The following is a 22,148-nucleotide window of genomic DNA, read 5'->3' as shown; positions in this document are numbered from 1 at the left end:
AAGACAATTACTCTGTCCAACAAATTAGAAAAGTCAAAGTATGTGAATTTGTTTCTTAAATTAGCTTTATAAAAATTAGGCCTCTCTTGGATTTTGAGGTTAGGGATTACGGTACCACATTAGGAAATCAAATACTTGTAAATCAAAACTTAGTGATAAAAAATATTAAAAATTCATACTTCCATATAAGTGCTACCAAAATACTAAATTTGAACCTATAATCGAAAACAGTGGGGTTTAAATCAAACTACTATTTCAAAAGAATTTATTTATAACTAAAAAAGATGGTAAGTATAACATACAATAAGCTGACGATTCAAATCCAACATTAATGTTTAAAACAAAATATATTATAAATTAATATCTCGATACACAATATGGTATAACCGGGAATTATGTACAATTTCGTCACGAGTATGGCGCAGATGGATCGTATACTCGAAGTGCATCAGATGATTTCTACAAATGCACAGTGCAGTAGGCACTGACTGCCTGATGCCTCACTACAGCCCCAAAGATTCACAAGTTCTGTACAAGATTGCTTAGGAAGTTTAACCGAAGTTGATCGCTTTGCCGAAGTAAGCTGCTAGATGCGCCTCTCTCAAGGCTTCGGAACAAGTCTGCAACAAAATGAGTTATAAGTAAACATTAAACCATGAGGTTAAGTCGTTTACACACAGAAGTAAAACAGAGAAAACTTCCTCATGGGAAGACTGTGCGCTTTCAAGTCTAGCATATTGTGACGAGCTAGGAAGAGCCTGAGCCGCAAGCACTGTGCGGAAATTTCTATGGCTTGGTCAGTACGACAGACTGCAAAGCCAGGTTAGAATGTCTTTCTTCGCATCTCAGTGCATTCATTTCGAATTTATCATAATGCTCTACAGCTCATCCCTGGTTTTGCCTGATAGGTTTCACACAGGAGCCCGAAGTCGAAGCAGACAGACACATTCAAGGATAAAAGAGATCATTAACCTGTTTAGTAAGAAAATTTAAACTTACCGGGTGGGCGTGACACACTCTGGCTACGTCTTCTGCAGATGCTCCGTACTCCATTGCCAACACGGCCTCGTTGATCAGCTCTCCAGCTCCCTGAAACAAATTACGTGTCAAGCACAACACAAGAGCTCAAGTGCTGTGGTGTTAGCTTAACTTAAAGACATTACCTGTTAATTGATGTAATAATCTTATTTATCACTTGGTGTGCATATTTTAAGCCGAGAATGCACAATGAGATTAGAAAAGAGTAGATAATGTGTGTATCGTTAGACATAAGTAAGCAACAGTTTGTTAAGTTGTGACAATGAATTGAAATCCTAACAATACGACAACAGGGTCCAGTTCCAAAACCATCAAAAAGCTTAAGATTTTCTTTAGGATCACACCCAACTGTTTATATCAGGCTCACGCCATATAACTACACGGGAATTCATCTGTACCGATTCAACTATTCATGTATCATGTTAATAAAAAAATACAATCATTAATTGGCACAAAGTACTAGGCTTTTCAGCTAGCTAGTCAACATGCTTTAACTTTTAAGACTTAAAAATGTTGAAAAAAATTATAATTATGACCTCACAAAACCAAAACATTTTGGACAGAGCCATTCTAGAAAGCCAATTTTCCAAATAATCAATGTCTTTTATTCAAAGGTATATTTTGGAATTGAGTATTCTGCATAATATTCGAGCCCAACCCTTAAAATCAACTGGCAAATGTAGGTCAGGATGTCAAAACAACACCAAAGTTCAAGGTCTGACCTTCGCAGTCTTGGCCAGTGAGGTAAATATCTTCCACTGTAACAGGCATAGAATTTTTATTGTCATCCCAAGCACTCTGATCAACCTCAGTAGAGTTAAGTTAGGTGCAGTAAAATGAAATACTTACAGGTCCGATGATATGGACGCCCAGGATCTTGTCGGTCAGTTTGTCAGCGAGCACCTTGACAAATCCATCTGTTTCGTTGTTCGTCTTCGCTCTGCTGTTGGCAGCGAACGGGAACTTTCCTATTTTGAAGTCAACACCCTGAAAGAAAAATGTCTTTAGCCTACTTGCATAGAATGCTGTTACATTCTTGGACCTTGTCAAATTAAAATGTTGTACGGTTAAAAAAACTAAATAAATGAGATAACTAACTAAGTAAGAATAATCAGTAAATTTGAGGTTTCAGTTAATCCACATACATTCTCAGCAGTTAATCCACATACATTCTCATTCTCACAGTTAAAATACAATTTGTACAGTTAATGTTACAACTTTACATTTTATCGATTAAACCGGAAAATGACTAACAAAGTACTTTTAGTTGATGGTAAAATCTTACAGTTATCGATCAAACTCCTACAGACAATGATACACTTCTTACACTTAATTCTTATTTTCTCAAGTATGTAATAATAACATCTTACAGTAGTTGTCAATGCCATCTTACATCATTCTTGAGGTCCTCTTCAGTACGGCCGACCCAGCCGACCTCGGGATGAGTGTAGATGACGGAGGGAACACAGTTGTAGTCTATGTGCACTGGACCTCCCGCAATACCTGTAGTAGAGTATTGAACAATCAGCCTCCACAATATAACGTATTATACCAACCACACCGATAAATCGACTTAAGATTTTACAAATAAGATTTTAGTTTAAAAAACAAAATCTTCCTAACCCAACCTAACCTAAAACATAGTCTACCCTTAGGCTAGATTAGGTAAATTATTAGTGTAGTCGGTATAATACCTAAGTATGACAATTTTATTTATTTATATGAAGAAAGTATTGTTTTTATCAACATTTTAGAGTTTGTTTTTTGGGTGGAGGTATCCGTTTTGGTCCCCCTGAATCAAAAAAAGTGGTTTTCGAAGTTATGTCTGTATGTGTGTGAATATGTACACTGTACTAAAAATACCTGTAATTTTTTTTACGTAGAAAGTCATGATATCTCTAGATATAACAAAAACCAGAACCTTGGGAATTGAAGTCCCACACTCTGACACTGGACTCGTTCTCTCATTAAAAATACTAGCAGCTAAGAGCACTCCAAATATAGAACACTACACTAAATTCTATAAGTGTTTGACATTTTTTAGCTAAGATTTTGATATTGTAGGTTATGTGGATTCTCTAACCTAAGGTTTGAACTACACCTGTAGACATTCGATACTCATGTTCAATTTGTTATAGAATGAAAATAAACATAGCTGAATTAAGCCACTAAACGCATACAAGTTTTTTTTTTCAACCATGCTACAAAAAAATAAAGCTTCTCTAAAAAAATAAGAGCTAAGAAAAATGAAGACACTTTGAACCAAGGCCACACTAAAAAAAACATGCCGTAATGCTTGCAAGCATGACGTCACGATAGAAGACGGCAACGACGTAATGTTTGCCGTTTGTGATCAGCTGCTTGTTTTAATCTTTCCTTGGAAAATAAATAAATAAATACCTACGTCATTGCCGTCTTCCATCGTGACGTCATGCTTGACGAGCATTACGGCCTGTTTTTTTGTGACCTTGTTTGAACGCGTTTATTCCAAAAGTCAAATTGATTTTTTTAAATCAAAATCTTCTAAATTAAACATTATATTGCCTTACAAAAAATTACTACAGTATCTTAAGCTTTGAATTATTTCAGCAATAAAAATGTAATCGTAACTAAATTGCAAGATATAAAAGCTAGCAAAGTTATCTTTGTGATGGAGAATATTTTATATTACCTTCTACACATACAATTCCTTCGTCTTCTGCCTTATGTGCCAACATGGGTCCGTGAATGCAGTCGCCGATTGCGAAAATGCTGCAACATTGATTTGGTTTAGCTTCCAATCAAAATTAATGAATTTCTAGTACTAAGATTGATTGTATGGTATAATTGTATAGTATTGATTGTTTGAAAATAAATTAGGTTATAGATGTTTCTCAAACTCTACAATTCACCATTTTGGTTTATTATCTCGGCACACCAAGTACACATCTGCAAAATGTATTGGCTCAAACTAAACCTTTATCCTGATTTATCTTTCCCCGATGTATACTAATTAAATGTATTGTTTTCTTTAGGGATGTTTTTTATTTTGACTAAGCCTACTATAAAATTCTCTGAGAGGTTATCTTTGAGATTTTCCAGTATTTACTGGGTTTGTGAACTAACCTTGTTATGATTTAGGTACTTCAAAACCTGAGGACAGGATCAGAATCCAGATCCTAAAACGTTGTGAAAAGACAATCTGCAATAATTCCTAATTCATAAACTCGTCATAACCAAAAGTGAACGAAGGTTTGCAGTTAATTCTCTCACCTGGGAATGACAGTCTGGAAGCGTGAGTTGACTGGTATTCTTCCCTTCTGGTCTCGCTCAATACCAATATCTTCCAGCCCAAGGTTGTGTGTGTATGGTCGTCTACCAACGCACACTAGCAACACATCGCAGTCCAGCTGGAAAACAATGTGTTGCTCATTTTAAAATGTAATGTGAAATATACAACCTATAGCGTCAACAATGCAATGGACGGTTAAACTTGTATTCGTTTTAAGGCAGAGTAGGCAAAAAAGACCATATCCAAACAAAAGCTAATCGAGATTTATCATCTCTATGAACCATCTGATGATTTAAGATATTTCTTTTAAAAATTGCCAAAATATTAGGGCCAAATAAATAGAACGACTTTTTGTGATAATGTAGCTTGTTCTTTGGCATTATTAACACTGTAAATTTCATATAAAAAAGCAGATTGAAAAGCAGTCAAAATCAAATAACATTTAGGATGACAAGTCTACTTGAAATATTCAAATTCAACAATCTCATTGGTTAAGCTAGTTCTGTATAAACAAATACATAGGATGTTACAACATCAAAGACGAGATGAATGACATTTTTTAAATATTGACTTTAAAAGTTCAATATTTACATGTTTCAAATCCTGTTCATAATTATTGTTTATTTAATTTAGAACTTAACTAAAAAGCAAGAGAATAAGTAAGCCTAGTGTTTTAAGAAGTGAGAAGAAAGGATTCATGATTTATGGTGTCACAGTAAAATATCATCCTAATGCCCAATATTACTGTAAATATTATATACATGGTGTTTTAGAATGCTCACCTACATATTTTGGGCATTATTTCTGGGAACCAAATATACATTTATAGATAAATAAACTGTTTGAAAGAACCAAGCTAATAACTGAACCACAATTAATTAAGGTTTTTGTCAAATAAAATCTACAGTTTCCCATTGCACAATCTTTAAGGAATTTCTCAAAGACTTTTGTCAGGAAATATTCAAAGAGTTTTCACATCTCATTTTGAAATTGTGGTGGTTTCAAAATAATAAATGGACATAACAAGTTGACAAAACAAATTACAGAAAAAAAGCAAAGAGTAAAAATTTTTGGATGGTTTAATTACCGTACAACAATTCAGGGATAACTTACTTATATCAAAATACTAAAATAGTTTTGAAATAGTAAAAATGCAAATGTAATGCTTAACAATATAAATTTATCCTAACTTTTCCGTAGTTTTACCCAGAAATAATGCCCAAAAATATTGACAGAGTTTCGAAAACCGTGTGGATTACATGAATAAAGCCAACTGTTACAAATACTGAGTGCACAGAAATAATTTACATGAAAACACAACGATTAAGTGAATGAAAGCCAATCAAGAATAACTATTATGAAAACTTTAAAAATTTGAAAGTTTGCCAGGCAAGTATCTGAACACAAGACATGTGAATACCTCGGTTTGAGAAGATGTCTCTTTCGAGCTCTCACTATCGGATCGGAAGGCACCAAACAGTGTTTGTAACAGTCCCGTTTGAGCGCGCTACACAAAACACGATAGTATCAGCGCAACATTTGATTAATCTTGTAGCATTTAGTACTTGTACCTACTAATTTAAACTTTTAAGTTAGATTCATCCACAATAAAAATAATTTGTGTAAATCACTGTAATACAGGAATACAGGTAAGGTAGTCCTCAAAAAAGTCACCGGTTTAATGAGTAAAGTAGCTATTTGATCATTGGGACTTTCAAATTATTAAGAAAAATGATGATGAGAGAAAAAGAAATAGATCTTAGTTTGCTGTTTAATGATATCAGGACTTTGCCCAAGCAGACTTGAGAAATTCAATGTAGGTATCTTGATTAGGATTAGAAAAGATTTATTTATTTTTATCACAAATATATGCTTCCAAAATCAAATCAGTTGCATAATTGCTGTTTTAACTGCTACAAGTAAGGTTGGGCATGAATTTTCAGTGTTGCGAATTAGCTGACTCCAACAAGATATAAAATACATTAACTAAAAACTAAGTTTTCCCCAAGAACAAGAACCAATATAATTATAGTAGCATAACTGATTTACCAAGGGTTTATCAGACCTAGCATGCTAACCATTATACAAAATAATTTGTTTTCTGGTAGGTTCACCAATTTCAAAGAAGAACCATGCATGACCAATGCATTGGAAAAAGTTCTTAAGCCAAAGCAAAATAACTTAGTCCATAGTTGGCGGCCTTCGATGATTCTTCTTTTCAATGCACAACCCTCCACAAAGATTGAATAAGCAAACCAATTAATGCACAAGTTACCCATAAAAATATTCACATAATTAAATACTCCAACCCATATCAATTGCGTCCCATGCCATTAGTTGCCCTCTCACCAACCAGCCACAAGGTCTTTTGTATCAAAAACTCCATCAGACCCTAAACAGCCGATTTACCCTTTTTTCAAAGAATTACCATGGAAAAATTCATTTAAAAAAGCATATTACGATTCAATTTGAGGGAAAAGGTTTAATTTGTTATCCAGAACATAACTTACCTCTTCTTTCTTAGCTGCGTCTTTAACGTTTTCCACACTGACTTTGATGGTAGAGCCTTCCTTCCGTGCACCCATAACCTTAGTTCCCAGCTTGAAGTTCATTCCTGGAATCCAATTATGGGATTTTAATGTTAGAGGCAGTTTATTATGGGGAAGAATCTATTTGTAACCATTGATATGCAATAGAGATATTATAAAACAAATAGCCTATTTCTTGAAAATCAATGATCTTGCGTACCCTGCTTGCCGAGAATCCTTTGGAACTGTTTGGCAACCTCTCCATCAATACCAACTCCACCAATGGTGTTAAGGAACTCCACAGCAGTGACCTGAGATCCCAGTCTGCCCCACACTGAACCCTGCAGACGAAAAAACAATCTAGTACTGTAGTTTTTTATATTGCACATATAAATTTACATTGAATGACTTCAACTAAAAACTAGACTGATGCATAAATAAACTTGCTTTTACAAGTATGCACAAGTAGATCACACAAATAAGAAGCAGTCTGTTTTCATTAGGTAAAAATATAAATAAATTGATACAATGTCAGTATCCAACAGTCAATGGTTTAAGTCCATGGATAAGAAAAGAGTTCATGGTACTTTCGTATTATATGGAGGCCACTTATTTAACAGTGCGCTGCGGCGGTTATGTTAGGTTGGGTTATCGTATGTTTGTAGGACTTTCGTTTCATTATGAATCGAATGATACCAGATGAGTCACAAAAAATGTATGATAACCCAACCTTACATAACCGCCGCAGCGCACTGTACAAGGGTGGCCTCCGTATAATACGAAAGTACCGAGTCCATCAAAGGAATAGACAAGTTTTATTTTAATTCCAGAAAATTTTGTAATTTTTCTTTAAATTTTGTGTTATTTTCTTTTTTTTTGTGTATTTAGGTAAATGCTTTCACTACATAAATTGGATTCTTTATATAAAAAGTTAATTTATGATGAAATGGAATAGTTGAATTTTTTATGTCTGGCCTATTGTACATGTGGCTTTTAAATTTAAAATTTGCCTGAATAATTTTTTGCGATATAATAGACGTAGGCCCAAGATAAACTTTCCATAAACTTTAAAAATATGTAGTTCTTTGAATTCATTGTTTGATGTTATGTTTGCACAATTTTCTTCATTATAATACCTCTATTTCATTGTAGGTCTACTCGTAATAGCCCATTTTTGCAGTTTTAGTGTACTTTCATTTGATTTTGTGGTACCATAGAAAAATAACCCATAAGCTAAAGAATGAATATTTATGAAATAAATATGAATGTTTTTGTATGTTATGTATTACAAAAGGATGATATCCTAGAACGTGACTATATTACAGAACCTAAATTTGATTCGATTTGAGTAGGTTTACTTGATTTTACTTAGCCTACAACTAGCAAAGTGTGATTTTAACCACACAAAATTTCTTTAGGCACAGCAAAGTTCCTTAGCTGCTTGTTTAATTATATAATCACAAAAAACTTACCAGTTCCAAACCAATAACTCCTGCTCCAATCACAACCATCTTCTCAGGGACTTTCTTCAGTGAAAGCGCTCCAGTCGACGACACTACAGTCTCTTCATCAATCTGGAAAACATACAAAAATACATGATCCAATAATGATTTTCCCGAAACGAAAAAAGAATCACTATAGAAATCAGGAGAAAAATCAGTTCTTCGAATCATAGTGGTCCCAGCCCCCGGTTAATCTGGGGTTTCTTTAAATTTTTGGCCCTTCGGAACTCGCCAGGTGAATGATGTTAGAACATCTTATAATGGCTGAAGTCCCATTAATCAATGTTCAGAATTTGAAATGTTATTCAAGATGACAAGGGTTAAAGGTTCTTTTGATCAGACTTAAAATTGGAGCAATGCAACTTCAAAACCTAACATCCGTAGGTTAAAGTAGATGGATACATGACAGCAATGTAGGCATAATCTACTGATTCTTATGTCTTGTAATGCTTTACACTTCTCTATCACACTTGACCATTGTTGATAGACAAATCCTAAGCTCGAAAGATGCCACTAATCTCTGATTTTTTCCTACCAGATTTAAAATTTGTTGAATATATCCTAGGTGTTCTACCGTGACAGCTAGAAGGTGAGGTAGAAGGTACCCTGAGTCTACACAGGTTATCCCAAGATTAACTTTATGAAAGGCTACTAATAAATACAAAACCAAATGCAGTAAACAACTTTGAACTGTAATGGACCTATATTACCTCGATTCCTGGGAAGGGCGTGACTTCCGAGCCTGTCGCTATCAGAATATTCTTCGCTTTAACTACCTCACTGCTGCCGTCAGCCTTGATGGCTGTGACCTCGTTGGGGCCTGTGATCTTTCCATGGCCACTTATCTGAGTAACCTGGAGAAAGATAAAACATTTGCTGAGAACAATTTCAAAACTCGGAACTACTTCTAAACACTCAATGTTTTGATGGAAAATTGTCGGTCTGAGTTAAGCATATCAATTATTTAAGATAGTACAAGTAGTTAAGTAAGTAGTTAGTATAAGTAGTAGTTAAGTATTTAAGGTAGTATTTAAGATAGTACTAAATAAGGCTTTGTTGGTGCGGCCAAATATCTTCTTAGATATGCATGGCCCTGGGAGTAAGAGTAAGTAAGTAAGAGTATTTAAGATAGTATGTGTGCGTATTTTAACTCAAATATGAGTAAAAGATATTAGATGAGATAGCCCTAGGCTACATTTAACTAAACAACAGAAAAGTTTGACCTAGCCTACCTTGTTTGACTTGAAGAGGCTAGCAATACCACCGGTGAGCGCTTTCACAGCTGTTCGCTTGGCGTCCATCATTGTCTCAAGGTTCAGAGTTACTCCAGAAACTAAAAAAAAAAAACAATAAAATTATGCTTATGCATTCAATGTACATTACGACATTACCCTCTTAATGCACTCACTTATGCATTTCATGTAGATTACATTTATTAAACCCTATTAATGTAATCACAGAACTGTAAGCTTCAGTGTGAGCATCATATAGGCCAATTTATTTATTTATTTATTGAGTTACATGTCAGTACATCATAATAACAGGACATATTGTCAATGGTTAAATAAAGACTTACAACTAATAGAAAAAAACGAATACATCTGTATTTACACAATACCCCCGCCGCAGCAAACCTGCAGACTAAGCGAATTTCCATTTGATTTACACTGAAATGTCTACTTAAAAATATAACTTTTATTCCCGATTTAAATAGAATTAGTTTAACAAGTACTTAGGTTTGCTGCATCAGGGAGGTAAAACTGTTTTTTTTTTATCTTAATAGTTAGTAAGAAATAAAAACATTTTTCAAATTTGATCAAAATATGTTCATAAACAAGCAAACTACAACAGTTTACTTATTCTCCATAAGAATAACATGAGAATTTTAAATTTACAATTTTTTGGAATTTTCTCCGTAACCATTAGGACGCGTTGCAGAAAGTCAACAGTCCCGGAAGGTCAAATAATTTATACCTGTGCCGCTAGGTCAAAAACTACAATGTTTGCAGTGTCTGTAGATCAAAAATCCCAGTAAGTCAAATAGTACAGTCCGAGCTAAAAACGTGGTCTATGTTAAAGCAATTGACTTATTGGGAATTTGACCTAATGCAACAGCAGTTTTAATATAACGAAATAAGATAAAATATAAGTTCAGTTTCGCTGAGTCAACAGTGCCGGAAGGTCAAAAGTATAATCTGTTAAAAACAGCGATAGTCCTCTCGACGCATGACTTCAATAATTTCGTGTTTTGGTGTACCTAAAGTTGTGCTAAAATTTTGAAAATTGGCACAGAGCTTCTTGGTTAGTCCTACTCGATGACTGTTTTGTTGGAACTTTAAACTATTTACCTATCTAATTAATACAAATTGATATGTATGGTGAAATAGTTTTAAATCGTGATTTCTAGCATGAAAAAGTTAGCATGCGAGATTTTTTTTTGTTTTTGGGTTAAGGAGGTTTTGTCTGCGGCAAAGTTGTAGCCAAAAGTGTGATGCGTAAAATATATTTTTTTGATTTTTAACAATCAGTGGTTCAATAGATAACTTGGGTTGAAGAGGACGGCAAATTTAACATTTCGCAACGCATGGAAAGAACTACATCGTACGATGCGACTGCTGAGTGGACTTTTAATTTACAGTTCTAAGAACAAGAAAAAGATGAATATACAGATCACCAGTACATTCATATTATTTATAAAACATCTTTCTGTATTACCAGCTTACATTTTTCACTTATAAGAATACATCATAAACAGGGTGTTAAAAATAAGCGGGGAGATACTTTACCTAGTAATTCCTTGGGTCAAAATAAACAGAAAATGAAGGATAACATTTTTTCCAAAATCGTTTCGTTAACCAGATATCCGCCATTTTGTATTTTTTACATACAAATATTTATCTTTACACTTTTCCAACCGATGTTTATGAAACTTGGTATGTATCCAACTTGGTATGTAGGTAGGAGAGACCCATGTTATAAAAAAAGATTCATCTCGATTCACCCTAAAATTTCAAAATTTAACACTTAACTACAATATAATATACTTTACTACACCATAATATTTACGTATCACCATAAATCTTTAATAAAATAAAACGTTCACATTTTTAAAATCCAAAGTAAATCAATATAATCATATAATCAATATAAAAAAGTGCACTAGTACTTACTAGTGTCCAATAACAATTTGATGGATTTAACCAAAACCTTTTCTATTTAACTTATTTTCAGCTGTTAAATTTCAAACGATACGTTTTAGCTACATCATTAACATTATTATCATCATCATCGTTTGAGTTTAGGTTTGCGGCAATGTATTTTTATAATTAAAACTTTTAATTTGATACCTACCAAACTTGACCTCTGCTGCTATTAATTGACTGTATGGACTATTAATTAACAGCTGTGTCTAAGGATTACGTCGGCCTTAGTCACTAACAGGACAACAAGATCGCTCCACTCATCACACACTCAACTCCATTCATACTTGGCTTAAAATGCATACATTTGTATGGTCGCCATTTCAAAAACAGGTAAAATAGTATTAAAATTATATATGAATTTTGTCTTAGTCTTTGTGGTCCATCCCCCTTAAGGGATTAAACAGTGATAATAGCTTAAGACAGTAGATATTTATGGCTATTATATTATTGATATACCAAGTCTCACTACTTTATCTATATTGTTAAAAAAATATAGCCAATCCAGGACTTTTCAACCATACTGTATAACGCCAACACGAAATTTGTCCGTTGAACTCCTCCGAATTTCTTAGGTGATTTTGACCATTCATGTCTCTAGAAAGAGCGTGTCACGTACATTTGCAAACCAACCTTACATTTTTAAATCCCTTGGGCTCAGCCCCAGCGGCTCATGTTATGAACCCATGTTATGCCTATGAAGAACATATTGATTTATTTATATTAGGATCAGCCCAGTTAATTGCTGTTATGCAATTCAAGGAAATAATGTAGGTTACATTATTAACATGTTACTGATTTGTTTCAAATACTATATTTACTATTTTTATTTGGGTTTGCAGGATAATTTAATCCATTTTACCAAACAATAAAATTAATGGACAAAGTACTATATTTCATGAGCTATCATTGAAAGGACCGATTGAAGTCCTCATCAACCAAAATAATGCCTACTAAAGCAATTAAAATTGAGACGAACATGTAATGCACGAAATCAGGTGGTTCTTAAGTATGTGAAAAAATGTATCGCTATTCAAAAACAGACGGAAAACTTGTAACCATATTCTTGACAACGGGTGTAACCATGTAACATGGCTACATTATCAATGACAAACGTGGACAACCTTATACGAGTGTGAGTACGTCCGAAAACGGAGTAAGTCCGAAAACAACTCTAAAAAACAATAAGCAATAAATTGCAAGAACCGTTGCTTATGTCATTGGGTACGGTATACACGTATCCACTGACAGGTATACTCAATGCTTATATCGAACTGTTATATGTACATCGTGAGTTGTTCCATTAGTTGTTTCATTTAGTTGTGTGTCCATTAGTATAGTAGTTTAGTTGACTCTTTTAAAGTCGGCGGAAATTGTGACTGTTATTACCCTTGAAATAATGTTTGTGAAGTACTTTGCAATCCTATCAATGCTTATAGGCCTAGAATCATACGATTACAATTTTCTGGTTAGAATATGTCGCATAGAGTGGTGACTAATGTATCTTTTTGGTTTGCTTGTAAAACAGGATCAACAGAGATTTTCCATCGACTTAAACAATACGATACTCCCAAATTGTTCATTGCAATAACAAAATATCACACAGTTTGATGAATATTTGTGTGTAAACCACATACAGTACACCTTTATTCTATCTATTTTACCTTTTATTTTTCCAAGACTTTATAGAAAATCACGCATTACGTGATCAGTGAAGAAAAGGCTGTATCCCATGTGTTTTATAGGTAAAGAAGACAAGGGCGCTCCTAGACATATATTTGGGGGGGGGGGTCACCAGGGGCCTGGGGGGTATGGAATACCCCCCAAAAAGGAGGGGGTCCTGGGGTTCCCCCCGGGAAAAACGTATAAATAAATAAATATAGGCTATACAGGGTGAAGGAGGCCACCATTGGAATATCGGAAACGGTAAGAATTAGAGAAAACCTAAAATGGAGGACATTCCTTCATTTTTTTTGGCAGTTTAAAATATGATTTTAGTCGTTTGAAATTCAGCCACCATTTTCCAAAATGGCGGCCAAATTTGAAATTTCTTACCGAGCACCCTATATTTTATCATGTTTTCGGACATAATAGGCAATTTTAAAACTTTTTTATCCTTGACATTTTTTCGATAAACCCACTCGTTTAGGAGTTACAGCCTATGGAAAAATGACTTCCGGTGTAGGCTACTTATTAAATCATGTAGCTCCTAAACAAGTAAGTTTAAAGCAAAAATACGAGGAGTAAAAAAGTCTTACAATTGCATCCACATTCCAAAAAGACCATAAAACTAATTAAAAATATAAATTATATTATTTAAAAAAATGGCGGCAAACTTGAAAAGTGGAAAACTTTTTATTTTATAGTCTTTAAGGAATGAAGATGCAATTCTAAGACTAATATACTTTTTGCAATTTTGCTCTAAACTTACTCGTTTAGGAGCTACATGATGTAAAATGTACACCGGAAGTCATTTTTCCATAGGCTGTACTCCTAAACGAGTGGGTTTATCGAAAAAGTGTCAAGGCTAAAAAAGTTTTTAAATTGCATATTCTATCCGAAAACATGATAAAAAACTAAAATCATATTTTTAACTGCCACAAAAAATAAAGGAATGTCCCCCATTTAATGTTTTCTCTAATTCTTACCGTTTCCGACTTCCCAATGGTGGCCTCTTTGAGTTGATATTACATTCAACCAGCCGTTAGTTAAAACAAATTATATGGGACTAAAACAAATCGATGATTACAAAGATTCCTTTAAAAAATAATTTGAACATCCTACTATTTTTCTATGCAAATTTAAATAATCTGCCATCCTCATACCTAGGAATTGAATGTATCAATGGTCAGCATTACACATAGAATAAATAAGTCAACTCTAAATATGTCTTTAAATTTGTTTCCAAATGCTGAATTTGTGTCACAAATGCTGAATGTTTACAGCTGTTATGCTAAGCAAATTATATTGTACTAAAAGCTGGCTTAGAAGGTTAGCGTCGGCTGCTAGACTTTAAAAAAATTAAAACTTAATTTCTAAAAAACTGGGACCCTTAGTTATAATTATGGCTTTGACATTCCCTAGTTCTCAAAATTATCTTTCTTTCAACACAAAAATAATGAAAATCCGTCGACTGGTTGATACAGAATGTGAAAAAACCATATTTACGTTTTAATAATATATATGATAGTTTGAACAGGTTTCAACCCTTCCGAGGCGTAATAAATTTACACAGTTTATGTGTAGACTACATTATAACTTATAAAATAGTTCAAAAATTAAATGGATCTCCTTTTACAAACGTATATAATAACCAGAAATTTTCAGATCGTCCTTGCGTGTATTTTATGCCACAAATTTTGACGAAAGGCTTTTCATTACATAAACTATACCTATTTACAGTGTTGACCAAACAGTTGGCAAGACGCATTAATAGATAAGCTATGTACCAAATATGATAATTTTAGCTCTATTCTAATTATGACAAAACACGAAGTAACTAAAAGCAAGTTTTGTTGGTGTAGTAAGCGTTGCAGGAGGTCTACTTTACACTGAATCGACGTTCACTTTTATTGCTTTTGATCTTCCGGCACTGTTGACTCAGCGAAACTGAACTTGTATTTTACCGTATTTCGTTATATTAAAACTGCTGTTGCATTAGGTCAAATTCCCAATAAGTCAATTGCTTTAACATAGACCACGTTTTTAGCTCGGACTGTACTATTTGACTTACTGGGACTTTTGATCTACAGACACTGCAAACATTGTAGTTTTTGACCTAGCGGCACAGGTATAACTTATTTGATCTTCCGGGACTGTTGATTTTCAGCAACATTCCCAACCATTAGGCGCATAATAACGCTTCAATATACTAAATTATTTGTTTTTTTAAGCTCTACAAAATGGTTTGGAAATAAATTGCTAAATTTTATGTTTTTTGGGTCAAAAATGCGAAAAACCTATTTTTACCCCATAAAACCCCCCGTAAACCCCCGTTCCCATGGTCCGATCATGCTGGATTGCGAACTCGTTCGAATAAACGTAGGTTTACACGTTTGTACCGAATTTCATCAAAATCGGATCATTTTTGCTCGAGTTATCGTGCTAACGGACACACACATATATATATATATATATATATATATATATATATATATATATATAAATATATAAATATATAAATATATATATATATATGAATTTGAACGGATGGTGTTTTTGGTCTCTAGGGACCTCGAAACGAAAAAAAAAATCGGTCCTGCGTCCAGGTCTTATGAGTACTACGGTAATAGCTTATTCCCTATATGGGAAATTCGCTAATATTCCCTATATGGGAAATTCGCTAAAATCAACAGAATCTTCCCAAATATTTATAATGACATTTTTCGGAATAATGTCATACCAGAAAGCTTTAAGAAATCGATAATTTTTCCATTGTTTAAAAAGGGTGATATTAATTCAGTTCAAAATTATAGAGGATTGTCTTTTATAAATTGTATTGGTAAAATATTTATAGGAATGCTAAATAATAGACTTAGAAATTGGGTCAATGAAAACCACATCTTATCGGAGTTCCAGGCGGGTTTCAGACAAAACTATTCCACTATAGATAATATTTTTAATTTGGAATTGATGATCAAACTACGTTTAGCGGAGAAAGGTGGCAAATTGTATGCATTTTTTGTGGATTTTTCAAGTGCGTTCGCACTATTGATAGAAGATCACTAATATTAAAACTTTCATCAATCGGCGTATCAACGCACGTTTTAGATTTTTTGAGGAGTTATTATTGTAACACACCTGCAGCGGTTTGGTGTAAGGGCGGCATTTCAGATGAGTTTGAGACAAAGACAGGTTTAAGACAAGGATGTATGGGAAGTCCTCTCCTGTTCAGCTTATTCGTAAATGATTTGCCAGAGGTGCTGGAAGGTGGCTGTAATTTCGGTGGAAAGAGAGTAAATGTTTTGATGTATGCAGACGACATCGTATTGTTGGCCCCCACAGCAACAGTGTTACAAATGATGATTAAAAACTTGGAGTGTTACAGTGCAATTTGGAACCTTACAGTAAATCTATCTAAATCCAAAATAATGGTTTTTAGGAAAGGTGGTAGATTATCGGGACATGATAGAATGATGGTGGTATAAGGGCAAACAGGTTGAAGTGGTAGATAGTTATAAATATTTGGGAATGTTGTTTACAACGACATTGTCATGGGAAAAACATTTCATAGAGAAGAGGAGGCTAACTAATTATGCAATTAATTCAGTATGGCAAAGGCTAGTAGACAACAACAAAGTCCCGCTGCATATTAAGATATTATGTTTCGAATCTATTCTCAGAGCTATTTTGTGTTACGGCGCACAAGTTTGGGGGTTTTCAGAAATTTCTCAGTTAGAAAATGCTCAGAAAACGTTTATTAAAAGGATGTTTAGATTGCCACATAACACTCCCAACTATATTGTTTACTTAGAAACATGTTTTGAAAAGTTGTATTTCTTTAATCTACAAATTAACGCAACATACATTTTTAAGGTTTTTAATATGCCAGAATCACGCCTACCAAAAATTATTGCTAAATCTGTAATTGGAAAAGGTATTTTTTGGGCCAAAGAGTGGAAATGTCTAGGGCGAAAACACGGTTTGGATATTAATTTCGAGTCAGCAGATGTTTTTGAGGGATTAGTGAAGATAATTGAGGCGGAAAGAGATAGCTGGAGAATTGATATGGTTGGCAGAGCGCGTACATCGCAATATCACCAACAACTGCTTGCCGTTGACCTTGACCTAGGGCCCAGGAGTTTTCTCACTGATAGCATCAATATAAATCTTATCTCATGGGTCATTAAGGCCCGAGCCGAGCTGGTTGATTTGAATCACAAGCCATGGATAACAAATAAAAATCATGTTTGAAGACTGTGCAATTTGCGCGAATTTGAAACAGTTTTTCATTTTGTTTCTACCTAAAACCTAATAATTTTAAAAGTAAAATAATACAAGTTATGTAAACAATATTATGAAAAAGGTTTTTTTTTTAAGTTTAGTTTAAAAATGGATGTAAAATTGTATGTACATTTGTGTAAGTATGTTATTAAGTGTATTTTGTTTCAACTTCATTTTCATAAATGTGTTTTCCAGGTGTGTCAACCAAACAGACGGTCGTAGACCATTGTTTATTAAGTGTTTGATTATGTTTATGAGGGGAATGTTTATTTTAAAATAAAGCACTTTATTCATTCATTCATTCATTCATTCAATAAGAGGTACTAACTAGGGTACCCATGGTTATATAGGTAGATTAAAGTAACTTAATAGCAAAATTACAAAACGAGGCCTAATAGAGAAGATAGGCTACCCTTAAGTCAAATTGTTCCAGCAAATTTTAAAATTGCCTAGACCTACCTTCGATGCCTCTGCCCTTGAGATCCCCGGAATGAGCCATGTGGTAGTAGTGGGAGTTGTTTAGTAGAGCTTTAGAAGGAATACACCCAACGTTGAGACAGGTTCCTCCCAAGGTTTCATTCTTTTCAATACAAACCGTCTGAAAGTACGGAAAATAAAATTAGTACAAAATTTTTCTCTGAAGAGACGTTGGTTTAAGTAACTCATATTCCAGCTAGTTGGACAGTAGGTAAAAGCTTATGAAACTGAACAATAACATATTGACGATATAGGCCTACCGTACCCCACGATTACTAGAAAAATACCGGTATGGATCATAAACATAAACAAAGTGACATTGTTGGCCCGAATCCTATACTAATAGCATTGAACATATGTTTTGGCAGTTCCATATAGGGTGACCCGGGGCAATTCTGGCAGCCAGACGTGAACCTTAACTTTAACTGCTTGTACCGCGGTGAACATATTTTTCATTTTATTTTGACAATTACCATAGTAATTCTATGTTATTCCTCTAGTGTTTTTATATATTTAGACAACAATCTCAAACTCCCCTTAAGGGGGTTTGAGGTTTTTTTTTTGGAGTGTCAGATGCCAGAATTGCCCCAACCTTGGGGCAATTATAGCAATACCTTATATTTTCCTTATTGTTTAAATTGCTCTGACATTGGGGCAATCATGGCATAGGCCTAATTTAGCTGTTTAAGATGGTGTTTTAATTTTTGTTCTATCTCTATTTATAAGGAAGTTGTGAATAAACCGGTAAGACAGTACAAGCGTACAAGGGCCTTAACCTCAAAACTTCTAGCAACAATAAACAATAAAAATAATTAGGCTGCCATAGAGTAATCTAAGCAAAAGGTGTTTACAAAGCCATCCAAATGAACTGAAATGAAACATATTACACATAACACACGTTGTTATACAATTTATTCTTTAATTTATACATTATTTGTATAAAGATATATAGCTGCCATAATTGCCCCGGGTTCTTTGCCACAATTGCCCCATAGCATATGAAAATGGGGCAATTATAGCACCCATTTAAATTTAAATATCTTAAAGGGATAACTGCTATTACTATTTTTGTTCATGAAGTTTTAAGTCTGAACAATTATCTTTGAGTATGAAAAAAAATAAAATATAAAATTCATAGGGGAAAAAAAATTAGCCGTGTGCGATGTTTCGATATCCTCGGGCTGTGGAAGAAAGTACTTTTTTAATCGCTAATAAAAATTACTGCAAACATTTTATTTTTACAAAAATGCTTTCCTATATATAGGAGGTATATGCTGAAATAACAAATATTGCTTCACTGATCTGTAAAGCTGAAATTTAAAAAAAATATAGGCCATTGCTATAATTGCCCCGTGCCAGAATTGCCCCGGGTCACCCTAAGCAATGTTAAATAATGTTTATTTCGGGCCAAAAACGTCACTTTGTTTATGTTTATGATCCATACCGGTATTTTTCTAGTAATCGTGCCGTACCCTCAATTAATGTGTTGTTGAATAAGGAACTTGTATTACTGAATGTTGGTCCAAGTCAAATGGAAAGGATAACTTTACTTAGGTAATTTATTGTGAAGTAGGCCTACGGCATCAGTGAATTTTATTTTTAACTATGACTTTAAGCATTGAGCAGTCTCTAACTTAGGCTATTTAACTAGAAGCATGATGAAAAAATTACCAAAGTGCAGGAAAAAAAATCCTATCATAACTGATTTCAAGATAAAAAGTGTTTAACCCATCCCCCTGAACCAAGGAGTGTGGACAAATTAAAGATAGAATCACAAGAAATTAACTCTGAACATAACTTAGCCTATTTACCTACTGTCTACGCCAGTGACATTTTGATTACAAAAATAACAAAATGCTTTGAAGGGAAAGCAGTAAAAATCGCTAAAAAACATTTTTATGTTTATAGGCCAGGTCTGAGACACTACCAATAGCTAGCAACGCACCTAAACAATATCACAAAATTTATGTTGTGTTCATAGAAACACTATCATTTTGAAAAATATAAACAAAGATTGTCGACTCACCTTCATCCCCAGCTGTGCCGCCTTGATAGCAGCAACATAGCCTCCCGGTCCTGAGCCGATCACAACAATATCAGCCTCATGGCTACTGGAGTACAGTCTGTGTTGTAACACTGACAAGAGTGCTGGGAAGGCGTGTGTGCGTTGAGTGCATGTTGATGGCTGGAAATAATAGGCGGTTTAGCTCTTCTGATGAATCAGAAATCCTTTATTGTCCTTAGGCAAAACGATCTTTGAATAGACATGGTAACATAGGGCTACACAGTAACCCAGTCAGACTAGATAAATAAGTTAATATCACAGACAATAACAGGTAAAAATTTAGAAGTAAAAGGAATGGGATATAGCCTAGTATACAATAACCTCAATATCCGGAGTTTTATCATGTCTCACAATGTAAATACTCTTATATAAGTACTTTTTAATTTAGTTAATGATAAGTTGTTTAGTTATAAGTTGTGATGACAATGAGCTAATAAAGTTTTCTTACCTTAGGCTATTTTAATAGAAATACCTATCTCCATCGTTCCGTAAATAGGCCTAGTCAACATTTTTTTTATAACTAGGCTAACTTAGGTTAGGCCTATTCTAATATAGGCCCTAGCCTAAATAATTTAACCAACTTATTGGCTACTTAGTTTGTTGTTATTTAATAAATTCTTAAGCCTATCTAAATTTGTAAATTATATTTTAAGCTGGATTGGGATTAATGGTTGTAATACTATTTACATTTTAGCATTTTAGGAGAAAATAATCATAGCTAAGGTCTTACATTGATAAATCGTTGACCTATCTGTGGAGATAGGCCTAGTGAATGGCTTGCAAGAAAATCGAAAATGCAAAATATTTTGACATTATAATTAGTAAATATGGTTTATTTTATATTAGTAAAGTTTAAAATGATTATATTACTTACTTTGATTGAATTGGAGATCCGGTTTAAAATGTTTGCTTGCATTTTTAACCATAAATATTCGACCTACAATCGGAAAAAGAAAGACATAAAACGAGGTAGAGAGGGAGAAGCAGACGCAGACGGCAGACTATACAACTGCAAACAGATGTTTACACATTGTCTGCCAACAGATTAGAAAAACTCACTCGCATCTGTGGTGGAAATACTATATAAAATTTTGGACCAGTAGATCAGGGGTTCTGGCATAGATTAAACATACTCCTCAATCTATGGTTTTAGGTAAGGTATGTAAAGAAATGAGAAAGTGTTCCATCAAAAAAATTAAATAATACTAACACATAAAATTATATTTCCAGAATCATAACAATACCTACGAACAAAATCTAAAATGCACACTTTGGAAGACTGTTTAAGTATAGTCATAGATAAAACATAGTCTATGGTATAGTGTATGTAACCATAGATAAAATACCCCCGCTGCAGCAAACCTGCCGACTAAGTGAATTTCCATTTGCCTGGATTTATTTTCAATTGATCTATTAAATTAACATTTATGTTTTTAATGAGTACCGGTACCTAGGTTAGCTGCTACAGGGAAACTAATAAAGTGTGTTTTTTTATGTTTTTATGTGTTTTTTATGGGAATTTTAAATTAACATTGTTTTAAATTATTTCCCCGTATAGTAACCAACCACCGTACAAAAACACTCTTGAAATACTAAATTATTTGTTTTTTAAGCTCTTTAAAAAGGTCTGGAGAAAAATTGATATATTTTGTTTTTTAAGGGTAAAAAATGAGAAAATCCCATTTTTACCCCATAAACCCCCAACGTTAAACCCCGTTCCCATGGTCCGATCATGCTGGTTCGCGCTCTTTTAAGTAGACTGATGGCCAGGAGAGAGCTTATTAATTATACAGATAGTGGTTAATAGCATAAGTAAGATTTTTTACGCCACACTACATAATTTTGACGAACTTCCCACGTAAGGATTTAGTCCAGAAAACAGCTGTTTGCCGCCAGCTTATTCAAATCATCGATCTCTATTAATAGAGATCGATGATTCAAATGGGGTTTCATTGCGTACTACTGTACTGCAATGAGTTTTCCCGGACACCAATCAGCTGATTATACTGTATTTAGGTGGCAATTAGTGGTTATAAACAAAAACATAACCTCTCTCAGAGGTTATAACTAGTGATTTTGTTTGTCCTTTAGTTGGTAGAAATATATAAGGATTTGTACGGATTA

The 22,148-nt window shown here is 33.9% G+C and overlaps 1 protein-coding gene across 2 annotated transcripts; it reads right to left on the bottom strand.

Moving 5' to 3' along the window:
* Positions 1-251: 251 nt before the first annotated feature.
* Positions 252-21,026, bottom strand: LOC128994263 (dihydrolipoyl dehydrogenase, mitochondrial-like). 2 transcript variants are annotated; one of them, XM_054418677.1, is made up of 15 exons: positions 20,899-21,026; positions 19,986-20,144; positions 17,942-18,080; positions 9,572-9,672; positions 9,050-9,193; positions 8,310-8,411; positions 7,058-7,178; positions 6,820-6,923; positions 5,730-5,816; positions 4,291-4,427; positions 3,710-3,789; positions 2,432-2,541; positions 1,888-2,025; positions 1,000-1,089; positions 252-620 (listed from the first exon to the last, which is right to left on the bottom strand). In XM_054418677.1, the coding sequence occupies exons 1-15, from the start codon at positions 20,938-20,940 to the stop codon at positions 552-554; spliced, it is 1,623 nt and encodes a 540-aa protein (XP_054274652.1). In that variant the 5' UTR covers positions 20,941-21,026; the 3' UTR covers positions 252-551. The 2 variants fall into 2 exon arrangements, with proteins under 2 accessions (XP_054274652.1, XP_054274653.1); XM_054418678.1 differs by lacking the exon at positions 5,730-5,816.
* Positions 21,027-22,148: the final 1,122 nt, after the last annotated feature.

The sequence above is a fragment of the Macrosteles quadrilineatus genome, unplaced genomic scaffold (genome assembly GCF_028750875.1).
Source record: "Macrosteles quadrilineatus isolate MER2022 unplaced genomic scaffold, UCM_ALF_1.0 Scaffold_5__1_contigs__length_97177068, whole genome shotgun sequence".
Taxonomy (NCBI): domain Eukaryota; kingdom Metazoa; phylum Arthropoda; class Insecta; order Hemiptera; family Cicadellidae; genus Macrosteles; species Macrosteles quadrilineatus.
Note: the sequence above shows the minus strand (reverse complement) of the source record. Positions and strands in the feature narration are given on the sequence as shown.

Excerpts from the sequence above, each read along its gene's own strand:
- LOC128994263 (XM_054418677.1), bottom strand. The coding sequence starts at position 20,940 with ATGCAAGCAAACATTTTAAACCGGATCTCCAATTCAATCAAA. Across the intron at positions 3,790-4,290 it reads TTCCAGACTGTCATTCCCAG|CATTTTCGCAATCGGCGACT; the intron begins GTGAGAGAATTA and ends TCAATGTTGCAG. Across the intron at positions 2,542-3,709 it reads AGGAATTGTATGTGTAGAAG|GTATTGCGGGAGGTCCAGTG; the intron begins GTAATATAAAAT and ends ACTCTACTACAG.